General features: G+C 38.4%; 1 protein-coding gene across 5 annotated transcripts; it reads right to left on the reverse strand.

Moving 5' to 3' along the window:
• LOC103720311 (putative WD repeat-containing protein C2A9.03) lies at positions 1 to 8,790 on the reverse strand. Of its 5 annotated transcripts, none has more exons than XM_008809955.6 (10): positions 8,417 to 8,790; positions 7,919 to 8,078; positions 7,668 to 7,835; positions 5,321 to 5,407; positions 1,675 to 1,809; positions 1,484 to 1,594; positions 1,316 to 1,407; positions 1,122 to 1,227; positions 918 to 1,004; positions 1 to 822 (listed from the first exon to the last, which is right to left on the reverse strand). In XM_008809955.6, the coding sequence occupies exons 1-10, from the start codon at positions 8,785 to 8,787 to the stop codon at positions 409 to 411; spliced, it is 1,731 nt and encodes a 576-aa protein (XP_008808177.4). In that variant the 5' UTR covers positions 8,788 to 8,790; the 3' UTR covers positions 1 to 408. The 5 variants fall into 5 exon arrangements, with proteins under 5 accessions (XP_008808177.4, XP_008808178.4, XP_038975863.3 ...); XM_008809956.6 differs by having other exon boundaries at positions 7,919 to 8,084; positions 8,417 to 8,684; XM_039119935.3 differs by having other exon boundaries at positions 7,919 to 8,130; positions 8,417 to 8,668.
• Positions 8,791 to 21,955: the final 13,165 nt, after the last annotated feature.

Consider the following 21,955-nt stretch of genomic DNA (forward strand, 5'->3'; position numbering starts at 1 on the left):
TGAGCTGACAACTCTGTAGAGCTATAGATATACACATCCAAAATTTTGTAAGTACAAGCAGCTTCTGTAAACAAATAGTGGAGAAAAGAGAGTCATATATGGAAGAATAAAAAAAGTGGGGAGGATCCAATTTAAAACAAGATGTCCTCCAGATGAACACCAACCACTTTACACGACTACAGAAACCTATTTACCACAACTCCTGTACAAGAAGGAAGATCACTTTCCAAACTTTTCCTATGCAGCATTTAGGAAATGAAAACCACCTTCTATAAGATCAATTATCAAAATCTCTCCCAAAACCATAGAAGAATTCCAGTGACACATCTACTACCCCCGTTTCTTTTGACCTGATAAATAGAGCTCATCGGTCCGCAGGGGAAAACTACCAATCAAGCCTTCTCTCAATCACAGGAAACAATCCGTATATTGATAATGATGCCTCCTGCTGAACTCCAACAGGCTCCCATAGGTGCGGTCTGCTGTGCTCACAAAGAAAGCCTCAGTAGCAGGGCTAAAAGACATGCCAGCAATCTCCCCAAAAAGATCGATCTCTTGGGCTTTGCAGTAATCAGCCCTCGCATCATATATGTGAACAAAATCAGCTGGCTCAGCCATGGCCATGAAACGGCCATCTGCAGAGAATTTGACGCCCCGGATTGCGCCCATCCTCCCCTTAAGTACAGCAAAGGACTCTGATAGATTTCTCACATCCCATAACCGGCAGGTCGTGTCTTGGTTCCCTGTAGCCAGGATATGTCCATCTGGATGCCAAGCTGATGCAAAGGAATAATCCAAGTGTCCCTTGAGATTTCCAATTACCTAAACAATGATACCATAATAGAAAACCAAAGGATGAGGCTGGGAAATGATTACCATACACATCATGAAATCAGAAATATAGAAACAACGCTTACTTTTCCTGACTTGGAATCTGCTATAAGACAGTCTACGCTGTCCCCAAGAACAGCAAGAAGCTTGCCATTAGGGCTAACGGAAGTACTCTGTAGAGAGCAATGAGTTACATCAGAATAGCAAAAGAGAGGTTCAGAATCAAGATTAGCAAGTTATTAACAACAAACAGAATTAAGAGAGTTCAACTGGTAATCAATGACACTCACATTCACAGACCAAGAAAATGGAAATTGACTGAGCAAGGTGAAGTTCTCAGTGTCAAAGGCCCTCACAAGGCAGTCATTGTTAGCGGTCATCAAATGGGTGGAACCACTGTAGGATGATTAATTAGATGGCATTCTGCAGAAATATTAATGCAAGAGCTAAAGCACCACAAGTTGAGAAGTATACTATTTCTTACTTAGAGGTTTGATAGATCTCCACTGCATTGGTGATGGCATTCTCATCATTAGTTACTTTTGTACTGAAGACCACTCCAGGTTGATTCAGGTACTGAAATGGAGACCCAAACTTGAGGACATTGGTCTATAAACTTGAAAATTTTTAGCCTCGGGCAAAGTCATCTCACCTTACATACGAGCTCCCCTTGGAAACCACCAGCAACCATTAAGTTATCTTTTACAGCCATTGTGCTGACCTGTACCCTTGAAACAGGCTGAACTGAAGATCCACGACTTCGCTGTAGGACAGCCAAGTATAATTCAGTGATGTAACAAACAGAAATATTAATGAATATGAAATCTAGCATAGAAAGAGAACCTCGGTTGGTGCAATCTGTCCAGCTACATTGAGTACTTCCTTGCTTCTCTGGCGCAAAGATGACCAGTGCATAACTGAGTAGTTCTGCATCATGTAGACGTCATGCTTCGTGGTTGCCCACAGTAGATTCCTCAACTACAAAAAAGACCCAATTGTCAGACAAATCACTACAAGCTGCATGAGAAGAACACAACTTCCATTATAAAATAACAGTCGAAGTTCTAGAGTCCACCATAACTTCAATACGAATTGGTGTTACTATGGCATTTTTGTAATGTTTTAGAAGTATCACTCCGACAACAGAGTTAACAAGTTACATTGTTTCAATAAGCATAAACCATTATCTTTTATATATATATATATATATATATATATATATATAGTTAAGCCTTATTCATTTATGGTTATCTAAAAGTTCAGCACCATCGTCACGCAAAGACTGCCCTAGTGTGTACAACTCTGACCATGGTTTTGTATGCATATATCTCACTTAGACAGCACCATTTAGATCCATCTACTGTGCTATCTAATGGTAGTGAGATGAGGAGCGAATATTCTCTTTCTTCTCTAGAAATTAATCTTTAAAAGGAAGAAATGTTTACTGTGATCGAGGTGCATGACATTCTTAGATGTAACAGACCAAAACGGTATGTATTAGAGAATGCAAAAAACAGAGAGTTAAGGATTGTAAGATCCAACATAAGAGGAATTTAAGACTTGGACAAGTTAAAAATGTCAGTGAACAACACAACCATCGGGGTCATGAGTCAAAAGGAACATGTGGACTGGGAACCTGGAAAACAGGCATTTAGTACCAGGTAAGTATCCGGTAAATGTTATTAAAATAAATTTCTGCTGGAATAGAATGAGAAAGCCAATGAAAGAGTTTGGCAATTATGCACATACATGCCTAAAAGAACACCAAGCTAATTTCCAATAAATAAACACGAACTGGACTCCTTACTTTCTGATTGATGCCACACAGGCACAACTGGATTGTGCTACAGTTTTACAATGTCAAACATTGTTATATAGAGCTAATTGCTTTTCAATAAAACTTGAAAGGCACCCAGAAAAGCATTCTGAGTTGCAGATTAACTGAATTTTAGAAAATCATTATATTAATACTATGCAGTTTAGATGACCCAAATGAAGGTCATGTTTCTCATGATTTCATATACATTCCAGATATGTATGATACATAAACAAAATTGATAGTAGACACACTACTCATATGAATGACCTGACCCAAGAAAAACCTCAAAAAAAATCTATCATATGGCTCCGAGTACTAGTAAAGGTTTAAAAAAAAGAAAATAATCATCCAAAACCCAGGCTACTGCCTGTATATAGTTTTGCATGTTAAGAGACTGATAATCTTCTCAGCAGTCAGCATGCACGGGAAACCAAATTATTTGCAACAATGGAGCAAGAATGATGCCTGCATCCCCCTAGCTAAGTGTAATTTTAGATTCTTCTCATGACCATACAAGATGACTAGCCAGTGATTTTTAAGGAGTCTTGATACCAAAGTATTAGATGCCAGGTAAGAGCGCATGTGACTAATTTAACTGATCCACCTCAAATGAATGCATGAGCTACTACCCAAAGATGACCAAGTATTCTATACATGAGAAAGAAACTAGCATAGAAAGGAACTAACACAGTGAAGACTGCCCAAGAAGATTACAATGCAAATGTACTTAGCAGACACAGACATGTAGGATGAAAGTTAAAAAAACAGAAGATAATTAAATCTATTGAATATTGAATACAAAAAATAGACATCAATGGTCAGTTTATCAAGTAAAACACTATAGAAATCCATAAAATAGAGATGGCATCAGCCAAGTTCAAACAGCAAGGCTTGAAAATCCTGCAGAAAAAAATGTTATATGGCCTCTTATGTCCCAAACATGCCTACAAACAGAGGGAACATCAATTTTTCATAGAGGGGGCCTGCTAGATACAGACATATATCCCATCATACCATATCAAAAGGATCTTCTTACTGTGCCAGCTGCGCATAAAGCACTTCCGCCTGCTTTAGTGCTGAAAGAACAAATTATACGGCAGTCCGCTGCTAAATTTTAGACATGAGGGTTAACAGTCACATCAAATGGTTAAAGTTCAATGAAGCAGAACAGCATGAACCAGACAACATCGAATGAGATAAAACATAAGATAAATTGCTCCCATTGTGAAATCAACAGTCATAGCACAAGTTACATGTTCTTCTCCTCAAATTTTTCTTGTAGTGAGTGTAAGGAGGGAAACAGTCCTTGCTTAAACGAGAGAGAGAGAGAGAGAGAGAGAGAGAGAGAGAAGCCAATCCACTATTCATAAATTAAACATTCTACATTGCACCCATTTAAATAGATTATTAGCAAGGTACTCTAGAGATATTGGTTGGTAGACAAAAATCATAGTGTAGAACATCTGCCTTTGTGGGAAACTAATGTAGGAAGCCCTAGATAAGTAGAAAAATGCTTAGAAAATGTCCGAAAGCAGGAAAAGGAAAACAACATTACATGGAAAATACATGAGAAACCAACAAGAAACCAAAGGAGTTTCCAGGTTGAAGTAGCATGCAATGCTTTCCAACTAAGTTCTCCAGCAGAATTCAAATAACTGATAAATATTCTTCCAGTTTTCCATGTCTTTCCTGTAAAGTTTGCTGCAATTTACCTCATTTTGAGCAATGAAGGCCAATGTTCACAAACAGATACAACCATAGCTCTCAAGCCAAGTGGTAAATATAAGTTCCAGTAGGAATGACATAAAATCAGGGTTATAGGCATACCTTGTGCATGCACCTAGAACTCCACTAAGAAATAAAAAACAAATATTGACAAATATTGTATCTGTTCAATATTATTTCAAACATAAATAATTAAATTCCTTACCTTCCTAAATCGCAATGGTCCTCGAAAAGCTAAATACTTCATTAAAGATAGAAATTTAATAGTCAAATCACATGTCCATGTAATATGTAAATATATGTACCAATGACCTGCAAAATTGGAAGATTCCAACCAAAAGAGTGAAGATATGCTGCATGTGACACTAGTTATGAGTTAATGGCACATTAGTTAAATACAATCATAAAATTAAGTCCATAATAAATTTGAAATATAAAGGAAGCGTGATCCTGTTCACAATCTAATGATTACATGAATCTCTTATTGGTGGCACCTTAGAAACTGAAGAAGAAATATTTATATGTATTTATCCAACAGGTAAACAGACTTCATTTCTTTATTTAACAGCACTTTTTGACAGTGCTAGTCATAGACATGCCCCAACCATTCTGACAATACAATAACACAACTTTGCCTGGAATCTCAGAATATCTAAATGATTTTCGCTATCAATCATACACCATCAACATGGCTCATGTCTTTGTTTTTTATAGTTTTGTATTTACAGATTTAGTTCTGCAATTTCATTAGTTTAGCTTTCTTAGAAACTTCCAAAAGATCTAAGGTAACTAGCTGATTACAACAATGGGCAAAAAGTATTCCATCAGCACATGATGAACTACTCAGTTAAGCACCCTCTTAATTGACAAAATTAGTAAACAAATCATAGCCCAAACTTCTGGACTTTCAATTGAAATGGAGAACTATTGGAGATCAGTAAGTACCTGGAAATGCACAATTGACGACTTGACATGCCTTGTATTGTATTGAAAATCATAGAAACCGCTCCCCTTCTCCACTTGTTTGCATTCCTGCTCAGAGAGTGCATGTAGAAGTACCATCAATGAAAAGTAAATTCTTACAAATCATTAGAGACATTACAGTTCAACTGGAGTAGAGATAATAGCGAAGCATTAAAAATAGCTTAAATTAAGATTAAGACTACTAAAATAATTACTTCAACCAGAACTACGAGAAATGTGTGCATAACATAAAATGAAATAAAGATAAAACTGAAAAGGATGCAAAAGCTTAATATAGATAATTAGCTGGATGCTACAAAAGCATATAAGAAGGCAGATAAAAAAGGGGCATCTTAGTGCTCGAGGCCTGCCAATATGGGTTATGAGGAAGGTCAGAGGTACGCAGCCTTACCTCTACGTGCGGAGAGGTTGTTTCCATCTTTCAAACCTATGACACCCAAATCACAATGGAGCAACCTAGCCGACGTGTCTAGGGCCTACCCTCTTGCAAAAAGGCAGATACTACAGAATAGAAGTATACAAAAATTTTCTACTAAGATTACGCCGGACTTTAAAGATAGCAAAGTTAGGAGAGTTGAAAGTCGATATTGTGAGGCAGATAAATTTTCAGCAACAAAGGCCTAAAGCTATGGATGGCAACTGCTGACTCGGACCTACTAATCAGTTGATCCCTCCTTGAAAAAAAAAGCTAGTTTTCTTTTTTCTTTTTTGTTACTTTTTAAATGACAATGTCAAAATTGGGTAAGACCATACCAAACCAACCATACACTGATTGGATTTGGGTTTCAGCCCTGGACATGACAGGTAATTATGGGCGAACAAGCCCTTAAAACCCAGTCCTAGGTCTTAAGTATAGTGGTATTTATGTGGCAGACCAAGAGCTAGTCAAGGCTTAATTAACATTATAAAGAAGGCCATGCACCATGAGGTTGAGAGGCAGAACAAAAATACTGGTGAAAAATCAAAGTGGAAATCTTGTTCATAATTTATCACACCCTTCTCCATGTTAAGTTCCTCTCTTCTCACTTTATTTGGACATGAACCATAGATCCACTCTTCAAGACCCTCATTTGTTTTCACTTATACATGACTACCAAATGAAGCTCTAATCGGGTTGGCGGGTTGGGCATGGTTCCATATGAAATAAATGGATCGGGTATGAGTTCAGGGTTTTTTGACCTGACGAGAACTGCCTATCACTACCCTAGCCTCAAGTCCTTAACTCTTTGCACATGGCATACATGAATTAATTTCTAATATCGTAAAGAGCAGCAAATTGTATGTTATTCACAAAAAGATGTAGTTGATCAGGACAAGATAAATTCCAATACTAAATTGTAACTATGAAGTAAAACTTCCAAGTAACAAAAGTGAATAATGTACAAAATTGCTTTTTGAAGCTTAAAGGAGTAAGATGGACAAAAAGAGGGGAATTTAGCCAAGTTGCTTAAGTTTCTAAGCAATTGTTTGAACGACTGCTTGGTGTATTGCATCGGAGCAAGTGAACAAGCCAGAGTTGCTCTATTTGTATGTGGTGCATTCTCTATCTCCCTCTCTTTGCCTGCATCTGTGCACATTTACATAAGGGACAGGGAAGATCTTTTTTAAATTTCTTTGCAAGGGCCAATTATACTTGTCTCACAACAATTATTATCAAGCATCTCCCAACTTGTAGGTGTTAGCCGCAAGAGCCCTCTTGACTTCCATAAGTCTTTACCAGAAAAGATATGTGATAAAACAAACTACTTGCCTTAACATAGCCATAATCTTTAACCCTGTTCCAACTCTATATATTTGCCCTTCTTCACCAATCATGTCATACTAAGGGGCAAAGAACTCTACTTAGATAAGTGGAGAAGAAAAAGGGGGAAAAATAATAAGAAGATTGCTCTCCCCCCTTCCTGCATCTTTTGGACCAACAGTTTGTGTTATTAGGTTTGAAGTAATTATAATTGCCATTGAATGGACAAATCCCATGTCTTCTATGTAGGGGGCCTACTATTCCCGAATCCATCCACAACCATCATAGAAATGCTGCACCATAACTTCATTTTACAAGAAAGGAATCAAATTAACCATAACCAAATGTTGCCCATTAAACTAGGTCCTTCCTCAACAAAGAAACAAATGTGAACCCAAATCAGAAAATTCACCCCCATAAATAGTCCCAAATACTAACATTCACTACACCGACCTTTTTATTCTTTTTAAAAAGAATAATCAATCATTCCCAATACCTCAAACACCTAATTCATCCAAAATAAACAAAAAAAAAAGAAGCAAAATAAGCACTTTGGACGAGGCTTACCTTCTCCAGCTGGACCCGAGATTGGAATAGGTTCTCGTAGTTCTTGTACTGCTTCAACCTCATCTCCCGGTACTGGTCTCGCGTAAAACTAAGCCTCTCCCACGGTATCCCCTGTATGTCCTTCCCATTCCGAGCCTCGGAAGCCGTGGTGTCACTCCTCTGCCTTCCCTGAACAGCCAAACACCCTAAAAATGAGATCCTTTTCTCATCAACACATCAAATCCATCACAAAAGAGGGAAAAAGAGAGCACCATGTCATCGCCCCCTTCGAAGTCAAAATCATATCTTTCTTGCTGCTGATCGATCACTTCGAATGGATCATTGTCGTCTTCATCGTCGTCGAATTCAAGCATGTCGATGTAGCCCTCCAACATGAACTCCAAATCGTTGTCCAAATACATCGCCATCTCGCTACGCCTCAAGAACAAGCCAATCAATTAAAGATGGAGAAATTTCATTCCAACTATAGACAAATAAAAAAAATAAGATAAAAGATAGAAATTGAATGGAAAAATGGATACACGAACAACATAGCTTTGAAATTATTATGGAACTAAATTCATTTAAAAGCTGACAACAAAATTTAGAAAAGTGGATTCCATAAGCATAAAGAATAAATCAAATAGCAAAAAATGGTTTGTTTACACAGAAAAGGGTATAAAAAGGTAAAATTTACAGTAAATTTAGGTTAAGATACCGATTTCAATGAGATAAAACCCAGACCTTCGCATCAAAAATAGGGCACGTACCTTGTTTCCGTGGGGAAAACGTGGAAAGCTGAGCGAAAGCGAGATTGATTCCTTGGATGCTTCGAGTCCAAGAGAGCGAAATGAATCGAATGGAGAAGAGAGAGAGAGAGTATAACCAACGAGAAAAAGGGGCGGACAGCTTGGGAAACGGACGTTGGCTTGGCGAGAAAGGAGCTTGGAATCTTGGAGTTCTTTGGAGATGAATCGAGAGAAAAAGATGGGAACGCGATGTCGATCGACGGAAGGAGGGCCGGAGAAGCCCCCAGCCATGGGCCGTTTATAGACGCGGGGGAGCAGCCTGGAGGGAATGATCCGCTGTAGGAGCCCAGAACGTCATCGCAGCGTGCAGATCTGATCAAAAGATGCCACATCGCCAAACTGCATGATCTTGTTTTGTTTTGCTTTTACTTCGCATTGTTCGTTTCTTGCGTGGAGCATACCAATTGGTTAAGCTGGATGTCGGCACTGTCTCCGTACTTCCCCCGCATAGGAAATTATGTACGGGATCATGATCGTGTATCCCGATCGTCTCGTCAGAGCGTCAGTTCTCCTTGACAATGACGGCATAAAGAGCTGACGTGATGGCTCGACGCCGCCAGACGGACGGCAGATCGAAATCCTCATATAACTCTTATGCGTTTATCCTTCCACTGGTTGTGAGCTGTAATCGCTCACGAAGCGGGTTGAAGCCGTAACGGAACGATGATTATCGTCACATGCGGCAAAGTTAAAACACTCTCACCGCAGAGCTTAGGCCTTAGGGCTAAGCTCAGGGGTCAGGACACGAGAAAGAGACTCCAGTTAAACGTACCGACGGTGATCTGCAAACGAATGAAAGAAGCTCGTATTTTTTCAGCCGTTATATTGGACCGTCAGGTGGATCACCGCCCTAGGCAATACGCAGCACAATTTATGACGGAATGTTCCAACTTCCAAGAGAGGTCGGCATTGGAGGTTAGTTTACCGCATGTGAGTATATTCCAGTTAAATAAAGTATTATTATTTAATTCTGTCGGTTTGATGCGAGTCTCATACAGGAAACAACTGTGCAGTCCATCATGAATACTTAATTTTAGACTCATCGAAGCAATCTACACCGTACAATCAAAGAGTATCCACCAAAAGTCCAATGATCAAGTGGCCTGATTTTGTTGATGGGCTCTCCTATTTCCGTACCTGTACGATGGCCCTATAAAATTACATTCTGTGGTGACTCGCATGGAAGTTCACAACCGGTTTCTGCCGGCTCGTGTGAAGGCCGCCACGGCGTTATGGGGCCGGCGAACCACCGGTTGCCACCTGGCCGGCTGTCGTGGCTTGTTCTAAGAGAGGTGTGGGACACGCGGCTCGTGATAACGTCGCACGGCCCGCGACCTATGCCGAGGGCCACTGTTAACGCCGTGAGAGGAGGTTTGCATCAATCGCCGTCGCGAGGGAGCCGCGGTAAACGCCGGGGTTAATCGGGAATTTGGTACGCTGACCACCGCCTAGAATGCGGATTGGTTATTCCCGTTCCACTGGGATCGCTAATCACCCACCTATTAAATCTGTGGGCTGGGTCTATGGGCCATCTGGGATAAGACTTGCACTTTGGCCATATGCATGTATAGCGTATCAGATCAACTATACAGAAATGCGTGGACATTTGATGAGGGCTACCCCCCATCAAGGTTCGTTGTCGAGAAAGTCCGGAGCTAGATTACTTAGTCATATATGTTGGGAGGAACTTTGACAGCTCGGGATATCTGGGTTTCTTTCTTGCTCTTAGAGAGTCTCGCTCATTAGTCTTCACCTGGGAGCCTCCACCCTCGAGTTTTCTTGAGATTAATTTTAGCGGATATGTACTGGATGGCAGCAGCAGGGGAGAAGCGGGCTTCATCATTAGGGGTCCGAACTCCGTAATGGTTGTGGCTGGTTGGTACCAGATCTTCGATACCCCTGTTTCAGAGGTGGAGTTGAGGGCAGCTTAGACTGGCCTAAGGTATGCTTGACACGTGCTACAAGCGAGCACCTTAGTGCTCGAAGGCGACTCGCTACTGTCATTAGCTGGATTCGGCAAAGTATGGAAAGGGTGGGTGATTACCCCCCGCTCTTTAGGGATATTCAGACGATGGTGAGGGGTGGGATGGCCTTGCAGGCTAAGTATGTATATCGCAAGGCCAACAGGGTAGCAGATTAGATAGCATCATATGTGACTAACCATTTCGGAAAAGCTCTGTGGTTGGGGGAGGGGGACTACCCGATGCATTTTGGAATTTGTTATTTTTTGATTTTTTTAGGTATATTCGTACCCACTATGTATGATACACCTATTTCAGCAAAAAAAAAAAATTATCCATATGCCACTTCATGGTGCATCCGAATTTGTGCACAAGATGACAGACTATGCAGATTTCCATAAGTTAATCTCCGGGCTGAATCCGTATATAGAATACTCGTGCATGGAGTGACAACTCAACACTAACATTGTCAACCTTGGTCCCATTGCAGGTAAAGTTTTTTAGTTTTCAACCAATTAAGCCCACCAGGAAATTCATATGGCATATTGCATCATTTGTACGATTCATCAATTTCTCCAACTCCCCCGAAAGGCCGATCTAAAACAGCTAATTTCACCATCTTAAGAAATGCAAAGGCCGCATACCACTAAAAAATCCTCGTAATCAATTACCTTTATTCAAAAAAGGAAAAATAAGAGAAGAAGTCGACTCATAAGGGGCCCATGGCCAAATAATAAAGATATACATAAAAAAAATTTACAAAATGATTTATGAGGTATTTTTTCTTCTAAACAAAATAGATAAAAATACTTGCCATGAGATGTTTTGTCATCTTTAAAGAAAGAATTTTAGAAAAGGACGTTATACGAAAACTACTCCTTTCCTTGTCGAGTTGCACTCAAGAAATAATATCCTCCTTCAATTACAATTATCTAGGTCTTGAATATTGCATTATCATGATTGTGGCAAGAGGCTTAAGGTACAGAACATGGGTCAAACAAAGGCTAATGCTTAATTTGAATGTTACTATGGGTTCGAGCAAGTACCTGGACATAGATTATTCAAACCTAATATCTAAGACATGATGCAAGGTTTTTTTCTCGCTAAGCTATTATGGTATTGACAGGCCTTATTGATCAATTTATGTTTTCATCTTGAAGTGCCTAAGGCCATCATGATGGAGATTAACTATGTGATCCAATTAACCAAGGAGGTTTTGATATTTGCAATATCAATAAGATAATTACCACTAAAATAAGGTTTACATATCTCCAAGAAATTGGTGCTAGGTAATTAATCATATCACTAGCTCTTTTTCTTATCGTAATGCATTTGATTGGCCTATGCCTATTGCAATATATAAAATTGTGTCTGTCATGTAAGTCTTCCAAGCCGCATCCCTCATGATATATATTGTGGATGCTTATTGATGGGATGATATCATTCCATTTGCTCAAGAATCAATGTAGGGCTCGTTTGGTTCGCGGAAAGCATTTTTATTCATAGGAATATAATTTTTGGGAAGCAGATTTATGAAAAGATGATGCCTGAGAAAGTACTTTTGGCATGTTTGGTTGACCAAGAAAAAGTAACAGATGTCCAGAATGCTTATGTTTGGTTGATCATTCACTTTTCTATTAAAGTTGTGTGTAATTCCTATTATACCCTTAATAAAAATTAGGTATTTAATGCTTTGGATCAAATAAGGATAGTTGAAGGACCTTTTTAGAAAAAAAATAAAAATATTTCGATTTCCTGCTCACGGAAAAGTAATTTGTCCATATTTCTCATAGGAAAAACTTTTCTATAAAACGTGAGAATCATATTCCCATAGGAATACAACTTTTCCGTCTCTCTCCTTTGAAAACTCCAACCAAACAAGAGGCATTTCTTTACTTTTCCGTTGACCATACTTTCTCCTCTTCTTTTTTCGCGAACCAAACGAGCTCATAGTGTTGCTAAACCAAATGTTATATCAGAGCCTAAACATGTAGACATAAGTATATGTGTGTGCATGTGTGTGTGTTTCTCTCTCTTTTTTGCTTCATTATAGTCCCAAAACATATGGAGCAATGAAAATATTGTTTTATCCCAACCATGGGATACTTACCCAACATGCGGGATAGTGATTATAGTCCAAATTTATATTGCTCTCTGCAATGCGACAGATGCAACATGCAAGATCCTGAGTCGAAGGAAGCCATTCGAGAAAGGTTGTTCCCATTTTGTCTCCAGAAAAAGCAACCAAATAGACGAGATATAATAAAGATTGAAGGGTTGGGTTAAATAAGTTAAACTTGATCGGGAATAGATCAACTTGTTAGTTTTTCAACAAAATAGCCATAACTTTTTTATCCAAGTTCTAATTGATGTAATTCAAAGTGCATTAAAAAAATAATCGGTGTAGACATCATGGAATTAGTTTGAGCTTGAAATTCGACTTGTAGTGGTGGTAGTAATTTCAATAAATTTTGTAACTGATGCGCTCTAGAGTGCAATTTAACGTATTGTTCACTTATTTGCTTGCGAGACGAGTTTCACTTTGTATCAATTGTCCACCTTCAAATCCAAAAGAAGACAAGAAAGGAGTTTATCCACCTAATAGAGATCACAAATGGGACGGTAATTCTTTTAGCCAGAAGGGAAAAAGAAGAGGAAACTTCAATCATTCTTCCTTTAATGCCTGGAATTACGCCTTCATCCTCATGGAAAACTAACCCAAGGTGTTTATTACAATATAGTTTAATATTTTCCAGCTCGAATTATATGCAATATCAGCAAAATATTTGATGTAACGTGCAAAAAAACCTATTTAAACTAAACTACTGTCACATGAGGTACATAATTTGTTTAAGTAAGAACTGAAGGAAAATTAAAAAAAACACAACCATGAATACACATGTATGGTATAGTTTGTATGTCTCATTGCAAGGAAAAAATAACAAAGCTACCTTCTTCTCAATATAACTTTTTTGGGGGTGTTCAGCTTCTCATTGTAACTGTTATGGCCACATAAATGAGATACCCACTGCTGTGTCCAGGTCCTTTATTTCATGTGAAACTACAACAAGATTAGTTCACCTAACAGAAATTTGATATAATATTTGTACATGGATCCGGTATACAGCGTGGATGGTCCACATGAACATGACAATGTGCATGGAATTAATCCTATGGTTAAATTTCTTTCTAGATTTGCTTGATGTAACAAAGATTCGTTCAAAGATTGCACCTTTAGTAATTGTCATGGTACTCCGGTACTCCTGCCCACTTGTCTTGTATTTAAGAGCCTCTTTTATGGCCATCACATCATAGAATAATATATACATAGTGAAAAGAATTTGGTACACCTACGTCATCACGCAAGCATTTCTCTGAAAAGGACCATTTGAATGGAAATGGTCCGAGCCATGCATGGGTTCGCTCGATGTCGTAGAAGGGTCTAAATGTGGAATCGAAAGTAGCTTTCCCCTCCTTCATCAAAAAGAAAGTAACTTTCCCATCATAGTTGTCCCTTCGAAGACAAAATTACTTTCTTTTAAAGATGCTCACAACCTAGGAAGCTGTGAAACAAAGGTGATGCTGTGATGGGGATACGCAAAGCCCAATGACCATACCTTGGATGGGAGGAAAACAATTCCTCGTTTACCAATCACGTTACGGGCTTTATCTTCTTCGTTCCTTGTTTAGAAGAACGCCATTTTGAAGGTTCAGATAATGAAGGTGATTTGTTGTTTACAATAACATAATGTTAGTTTAGCTTTAGCTTAACTGTACATTAACTTAGTTAGTGACGTGACTGTATATCAGTATATAACCAGACACTATAGCCGTTGTAACTGTACATGAGCTGTATACGATAGCCACCTTTCTAAGTGAATAAGAAACTGAAAAGGGATCTGAAAAGAGATCAATAGTGGGGTTATTGAAGACAGAAATATTGAAGAGGATCCGTAGAGAGCAGAGAGATGCTAATAAATATTTTGTGTTCCCAAAATTGTACATATATTATGAGAAGCCTTACGATCTAATTCACACTTGTAATGTTATATCCAACCATTTAGGTAAAAATAGTTTCCGCTGCATGGCACGAGGGGATTAGTATATGGAGATAGTTGAATACTGAGTTGCCCGGCTAGATTTGTGTGGATTGAGAAAACTTTTTATATACTAATCGGCAACCCAGTCCATTTCTCTCTCTCTCTCTCTCTCTCTCTCTCTCTCTCTCTCTCTCTATATATATATATATATATATATATATATATATATATATATATATTCTCCAATTGAATTAAAAAGTTTTTTTAGAAATATTGTAGAGAAGGATTCACTGTCATCATTAGAAGAATTTTTTTTTATAAAAAAAAACCTTCATCCCTGTAAGCCACTCGTAAGATCCCTCTTGCAACAAACACCTTTTATTTATTTATTTTCCTCTCTACCAATGTTGCCGCAGCATAGCACACTAAAGGGGCCAATATAGAGTCGGAGACTAAGGATAGGTTGTCCTAGGAAAGGATAGCAAAGGATAAAAGTTCTGTTATTTTTTCCCGTGCAAGTACGTATCCGGTGGGAAACATGAGAATTGGGAAGATAAGGTGCTAGCTGCAATAGCCTTTGTAAAATATTTAATATACTCATTTAGTTCGCAAAAAAAAAAATTATTAAAATATTTTTTCTAGAAAGCTGATGTCTGAAGAAGTGGTTTCTGCATGTTTATTGACTATAAAAAAAGTGGTACATTTCAGAATAACTTATGTTTGGTTGAATATCTACTTTCTTGAAAAAGTTGTGTAAAACATATGTTATATGTTCTTAATAAAGAGAGAGACCTTATCCGATTATATCTAAAAGCTTAAGACTATATTTGGAAAAAAAAAATCTCACTTTTCAATCGGTGGGAATTAGACTTTGTCACATTCCATATTAATTTTTTTTTCCTATATTGATTTTTTTATGGGAAAGCCAACTTTCCATCTCTATTCTTTAAAAACTCTAACTAAATATAAGATATTTTTTCATCATTTTGTTGACTGCACTTTTCCTTCTCCTCTTCATGCAAACCAAATGCGTCCCTAACATACATAAAGCACCACATAAAAAAAAAAAAAGTAAGATGAGAAAAGATTAACAAAATATGACAAATAAATACATGATTGTGACATACATTTGGAAAATATAAATTATGATATTTTATCTATGTCTCTTCGAACCAAAGTACTTGCTGAAGATACGGTTCTATATGTTTTACATTCTACCCTTCCCTCCCCTTTTTTATCGGACGGAAAAGAAAAAGGTTTCATACTAATTACAACTAGCATTTTAGAGGGCGACAAGAAACCAGAGTTCAAATATCTGGTTGATGAATCATAGCGATGGTTGTCATTATAGTCCGATCCATAAACTTTAAAATAAGCTCTAATATTTTTGTCACTCGAGCAATTTACGTACCAAGTGACTCGAAGATCAAGAGATCCATGCATGCACCCAGTTATTGTCCACAGGCCTTTAAAACTTATTTAGATCGTTGCAAGGTAACAGATACAGGGGAATCATCATAAGTTTAAATTTTGAAGTACTTACCAAATCTCCAAGAACACCGCAAAGTAGTTTGTACAGGATGACACATCATTATAATCCAACCTATCTGAGAAAAAAGCATTTCCACAGGCAACAACAGCCAAAATGTAAAACAGGAGGCCATCAACATTTTATTATATAACTATCTTTATAATAATCAAGAATAACATAAACCATGAGATATATACTTCTCGGCATAGTAGTATCAAATTAGAGTATGCCAACTATTTCATACTCGACGACTAACATGCCCGAAGGGCACAAGCACTATAGAAGGCATGACAAACCAAGATACATTCATTTTAGTGTAGATCAATAAGAACATGGCAGGATAATAAGTATCTGAAAACCAACTCCAAAGTAGAAGTCACATTATCGAACAACCATCTTCCCCTTTGCTGTTCTCAAACTAAATTCTCGAGCTAACTCTTTTAGGGCTACTTTTAAAACTATACTCATAGATTACAAAGAGCTCAGAAATGCCAATAGAGATTTGTAGAAGCAAATAAAAGACAGGGTCAAGTCAGTTTTCCAAATCTCATTGCAGTCCTACAACTGCATGCATTCATGCTTTGTAGCATTTTCTGGATAATGCATGTAAAAACATTTTAGTAGTGATCAAACTGTGCATTTCATTAAGCCTTTATCCACATTTCTATAAGCATGCTCATGTTTTCCAAATTAAAACATTTTGATAATTAATTATTCTGTGGACAAAAAATCCACTACATGTTACCCAATTACGTTTATCCTTATAGTTGATCAGGTCAACAAACAAAAATACCCAGTGCAAACAACATAATAAATTATTCTAGACATTTCCATGGATATAACTTGATGCTTCATATCAGGTTCAGTATGTGCTCATACTTGAGCAAGCATCCATGTTTAGCTCATAACCACAATGCACTTGGCTAGAACAAAGTCGAAAAATAAAATGCACTTGGGACTACCAGCCACCATAGCATCTTGCAGAGTCCTATATTCTTATACAACATTTAGGATGGACCTATTAGTCAGCAGACAAGAATTTATCACACCCACCAAACTGAACAAGAAAACCCGAAAGGAAAACCTACAGATACCAAAATGCAACTTATTGTAATAAAAGAATAAATTTATGATGATAGATTGCAATTGATAAGTGTTGCTGGAAATGGGACCCGGGGGCGGCGGCCGTCAGCTAAGAAGGAGGAGCTCCGGTGTGAGATGGCGGGTGGCGGTCCATCGGCGGGCGACATCCTCCGGGGGACCTGCAAAAAGCCGGTGGCCGGGATTTTCGGCGCCGGCCCTCCGATGTCTAAGTCAGAGGGGGCAAATGTATGGGAGGAGAGGAAATATGTCTCAAGAGTTTCAGAGTCCAACCCCCTCTAAGATGGAAGGGTTCCCCTTTTATAGAAGGGTATAGAATTACCTGTGATGTGACGGGGCGAACGGGTTACTGTCATGATTGAGCACGTCGTATGAATTAATGCACGATCGTGTGAATTAATGCATTGCCGTAGGAGATCAGGCCGAAGCCAATGAGTCGTCGTGGCTGATCGGACGTAGCCGAACGGGTCAACTGTTTGCCGTGGAGGGCTTGAGATCCGTAGATAGCATCCGCATTAATTGTTGAGTGAGCCGAAGATCAGCAAACATGAGTGGAAGGGGAGGTTTGTCACTTTTCCGAGGTGCCCCTTCCTCTATACATGAGTGGAAGGGGAGGTTTTTCTTCCTCTCCTTCGAGCTTTCATGGGGATTTGACCTGAAATGGGGGGATCCCCGACTAAAGGCCCTCAACCGGATCACCGAGCTCTTGGCGGACGAGTATGTTAGCAATATATCTCCTAACTAAATAAACAAATCTATAAATTCAATTAATAAAAAATTTTAAAGGAAATAATATACATGCATATCATTCGGCATCCAAATAATTCTATTTTAATACAAAATAAATCTATTCTAGCACAAAGTAAATCTATGCATTTAATAAGTTTATGTTATAGAATTTCAAATCCTACAAATCTACTAATATTAAATTAAAAATAAAAGTAGAAGAAAGTAGCCTGATTGAAAGCAGGTCGAAGCGCGTAGACGCTGTCCCAAAGAAGTATTTGCCCCCACGTACGGGTCACCCGGCAATTCTTCTCGGAGATACGACGACCCTACAACCTCTTCTTCGGCACGTCTCGGAAGAAGTCAAAACGAACCCGATCGGACTTGCAGATCCAGCAAAGAGCAGTATGAAAAGAATAAAATAAAACTGAATAAAAATGTAAAAATGAAAATCGGAAGTGGCTAAGGGGAAGAAGAATTTCTCCAGAGTTTTTCCACTATTTTTCTATATTTTTTTCGTACTCCTAAAGAGATGAAATGGAGGGGTTTATATAGGGATTTAATCGGGGGCAATATGGTCTTTTCGGCGGACGCGTCCGCGCCTTCCGCGGACGCGTCCGCGCAACGTGCGCCAACGGGCGCACGCGTCCCATTTAATGCAAACGAAAACGCCCGTTGGCGTTTTCGTTTTCAAACGAGCACGCGGCCGCGGCCGCGGCCGTTTCCAAAGCGTAACGCCCGCTGGGCGTTACCCCTTTTTTTTTCTTCAAACGCGCACGCGGCCAAATTTCGGGCCGCGTGCGCATTTAAATTTTTCCCAACAATCCCCCACAAAAATTTAAATAATTTTAAAATCAAAATAAAATGCTGGATATCTTATATTATGTAATAGGTGTAGGTACCTTTCGGTTTGAACCTTCACTTAGTGACAATTGATTACATCTGTGGAGCCAAGGTGGTCTTAACCTTGAACCTCGGTCCATGGCTCAGATTAAATCAACAGCACACATAATATAGCCCGATCAAGGTTCTAAGCGGGTTGCGCTATTATGGCCATGCGCAGGTATCTTTCATGTGCTTTTTAGGGAATCGCCCATTTTCCATAATCGCGGCCTCACGACTGCACATATAGGTGAGTCCTAATAAGGATGCTAGCAAGGAAGCTCCTGCCTCTTGGGTCTCGGACTCATTAAGAGTTATACAAACGAACTCATCCTACCGCTTGCTTTTATGAGCACTAGCGCCATAGGGATGAGGACAACATAAAATAGTGCTCCTCTTAGTCACACTTCGGTTTGTTTCTACCCATTGAACCTTTTAAGGTTGGGTTCCCACCGTGGTGATCTATCTTTATGGGCTAAGCCCCATCCCCCTCGACGACTCTAGAACCACTGTTCTAGATAAACCTTTTGTAAGCTGATCAACCAAATTATTTTCTGATTTTACAAAATTCAAGGCAATAACATTATTTTTCAATTTATATCTCAATGATTTATGACGTACTTTTAAGTGCCTGTTCATTTTTACATTGGCATTTTCTTGGTTGCACTTATCTATTGCAGATTTACAGTCACAATGTAAGGAGACAGGTGGTAAAGGTGACTCATCTACAGGAAGGTCTATAAGTAGATCTCTGAGCCACTCAGCCTCAGTGCTAGTAGTGTCTAAAGCTATCAGTTCAGACTCCATGGTACTCCTAGATATTAAGGTTTGTTTGGTGGATTTCCAAGACACAGCAGCACCTCCTAGGAGAAAGACGTATCCTGTGGTGGATTTAACATCTAAGGTATCGCTGATCCAGTTGGCATCACTATAGCCTTCTAGAACAGCAGGAAACCCACTAAAGTGCAAACTATAGGACTTGGTACCCTTAAGATACTTAAGAATTCTCTCTAATGCTGTCCAATGATCTCTATTTGGATTTACAGTATATCTACTAAGTCTATTTACAGCATATGCTATGTCTGGCCTAGTGTAGTTTGTTAGGAATCCTAGTGAGCCTATGATTTGAGCATATAGGCTTTGAAGGACAGGAGTTCCTAAGTTCTTCTTAAGATGAGTAGAGGGATCAAATGGAGTAGAGACAGGCTGACAATCGGAATAATTACATTTATTAAGTATCTTGTCAACATAATGACTTTGGGATAACTCAATACTTTTTGCACTTCTAATTATTTTGGTATTTAAAATTAAGTCAGCTTGTCCCAAGTCTTTCATATCAAACTTATGACTTAAAAATTGTTTTACTTCATCAATTATCTGAAGATCTGTCCCAAAGATCAGTATATCATCTACATAAAGGCACAAGATCACAAATTTGTGTCCAACTCTCTTATGATATACACATTCGTTTGTGCTATTGATTTCAAATCCAAATGTCATTATGGTTTCATCAAATTTCAAGTGCCATTGCTTGGGTGCTTGTTTAAGACCATAAAGAGATCTGACTAGTCTGCAAACTTTATTTTCTTGGCCTGAGATTTTAAATCCCTCTGGCTGGTCCATATAAATTTCTTCATTTAAGTCTCCATTTAGAAAAGCTGTCTTAACATCCATCTGATGAATCACTAATTTATGAATGGAGGCTAATGCTATAAGGACCCTAATAGTAGTAATCCTAGCTACAGGTGCATAAACATCAAAGAAATCTACACCAGGTCTCTGAGTAAAATCCTTGGCAACTAATCTAGCCTTAAATTTATCTACAGAGCCATCAGGCCTAAGTTTTTTCTTAAAGATCCATTTGCATCCTATTGTTTTACAACCAGGAGGAAGATCAGTCAATTCCCAAGTATGGTTTTGGATAATTGATTGCATCTCATTGTCCACAGCTTCTCTCCAAAAAGGTAATCTAAAGATTTCATTGCGTCCTCAAAGGTAGTTGGAGAGTCTTCTATTAGGAAGGTATAAAAATCATCTCCAAATGTTTTCTCTACCCTGGATCTTTTACTCCTCCTAGGTTCTGCTTCTACTTCTATTTCTCTTGTCCTTATTCTACTAGAGCTACTAGCTATACCGCTATCTACTCTAGTCTTAAGTGGAAAGGTGTCTTCAAAATATGTTGCATCTCTAGCTTCTATGATAGTGTTGTTACTAATATCATTTACTTCTGAACTTATCACCAGAAATCTATTGGCATTACTATTGGCTGCATAACCTATGAATATGGCATCCACTGTTTTAGGGCCTATTTTCTTTCTCTTAAAATCAGGTATTTTTACTTTTGCCAAGCACCCCCACACTTTTAAATAGCTAAGATTAGGTTTTCTATGTTTCTAAACTTCATATGGGGTTAGATCATTATTTTTAGAGGGAATCCTATTAAGAATATAACAGGCTGAAACAAGAGCTTCCCCCCACAAATTTTCTGGCACTCCTGAGCTTATAAGCATGGAGTTCACCATATCCATTAAAGTCCTATTCTTCCTTTCTGCTACTCCATTTGATTAGGGAGAATAGGGTGCAGTCACTTCATGAATGATTCCATGATCTTCACAGAATTGAGTTATGTCATTTGATGTATATTCACCTCCCCGATCTGATCTAAGAATTTTAATTTTCTTTTTCTGTTGGTTCTCAGCTTCAATCTTAAAAATTTTAAATTTGCTGAGCACCTCATCCTTAGTTTTAATTAGGTAGATGTAACAGAACTTCGATAGATCATCTATAAATGTTACAAAGTATCTGTTACCTCCCCTAGAAGTTCTACCAGAGTCACAAACATCATTATGGATCAACTCTAATAGATCTGAATCCCTATTAACGGATTTAAAAGGCTTCCTAGGGAGTTTAGCTTCTACACAAATTTGACATTTCTCATGGTTCTTAAGATCACTTTTTGGTATTAGATTTAGGTTCATAAGTTGCTTAATTGAATTATAATTTACATGACCTAATCTACCATGCCAAATAGAAGGGGGTTCTATATTCATAATCAAATGATTTTCATTTATTAAAGGAGCTATTACATTCAACTTGAACAATCCTTCACTAAGGAATCCTTTTCCAATAAACATTACACCATGAGAAATTACAACCTTATTGGACTCAAAAACAAGACGAAAGCTTTGCTGGACAAGCAAGGAACCACTAATGAGATTTCTCCTAACAACAGGAACATGTTGGACGCCGTGCAGGGACA

The sequence above is a fragment of the Phoenix dactylifera genome, chromosome 7 (assembly GCF_051530095.1).
Source record: "Phoenix dactylifera cultivar Ajwa chromosome 7, Ajwa_hap1_PhDact_Kaust_v1.1, whole genome shotgun sequence".
Lineage (NCBI taxonomy): Eukaryota > Viridiplantae > Streptophyta > Magnoliopsida > Arecales > Arecaceae > Phoenix > Phoenix dactylifera.

Excerpts from the sequence above, each read along its gene's own strand:
- LOC103720311 (XM_008809955.6), bottom strand. The coding sequence starts at position 8,787 with ATGTGGCATCTTTTGATCAGATCTGCACGCTGCGATGACGTTCTGGGC. Across the intron at positions 7,836-7,918 it reads TCGAAGGGGGCGATGACATG|GGAAGGCAGAGGAGTGACAC; the intron begins GTGCTCTCTTTT and ends TTGGCTGTTCAG. Across the intron at positions 1,228-1,315 it reads GAGATCTATCAAACCTCTAA|TGGTTCCACCCATTTGATGA; the intron begins GTAAGAAATAGT and ends ATCATCCTACAG.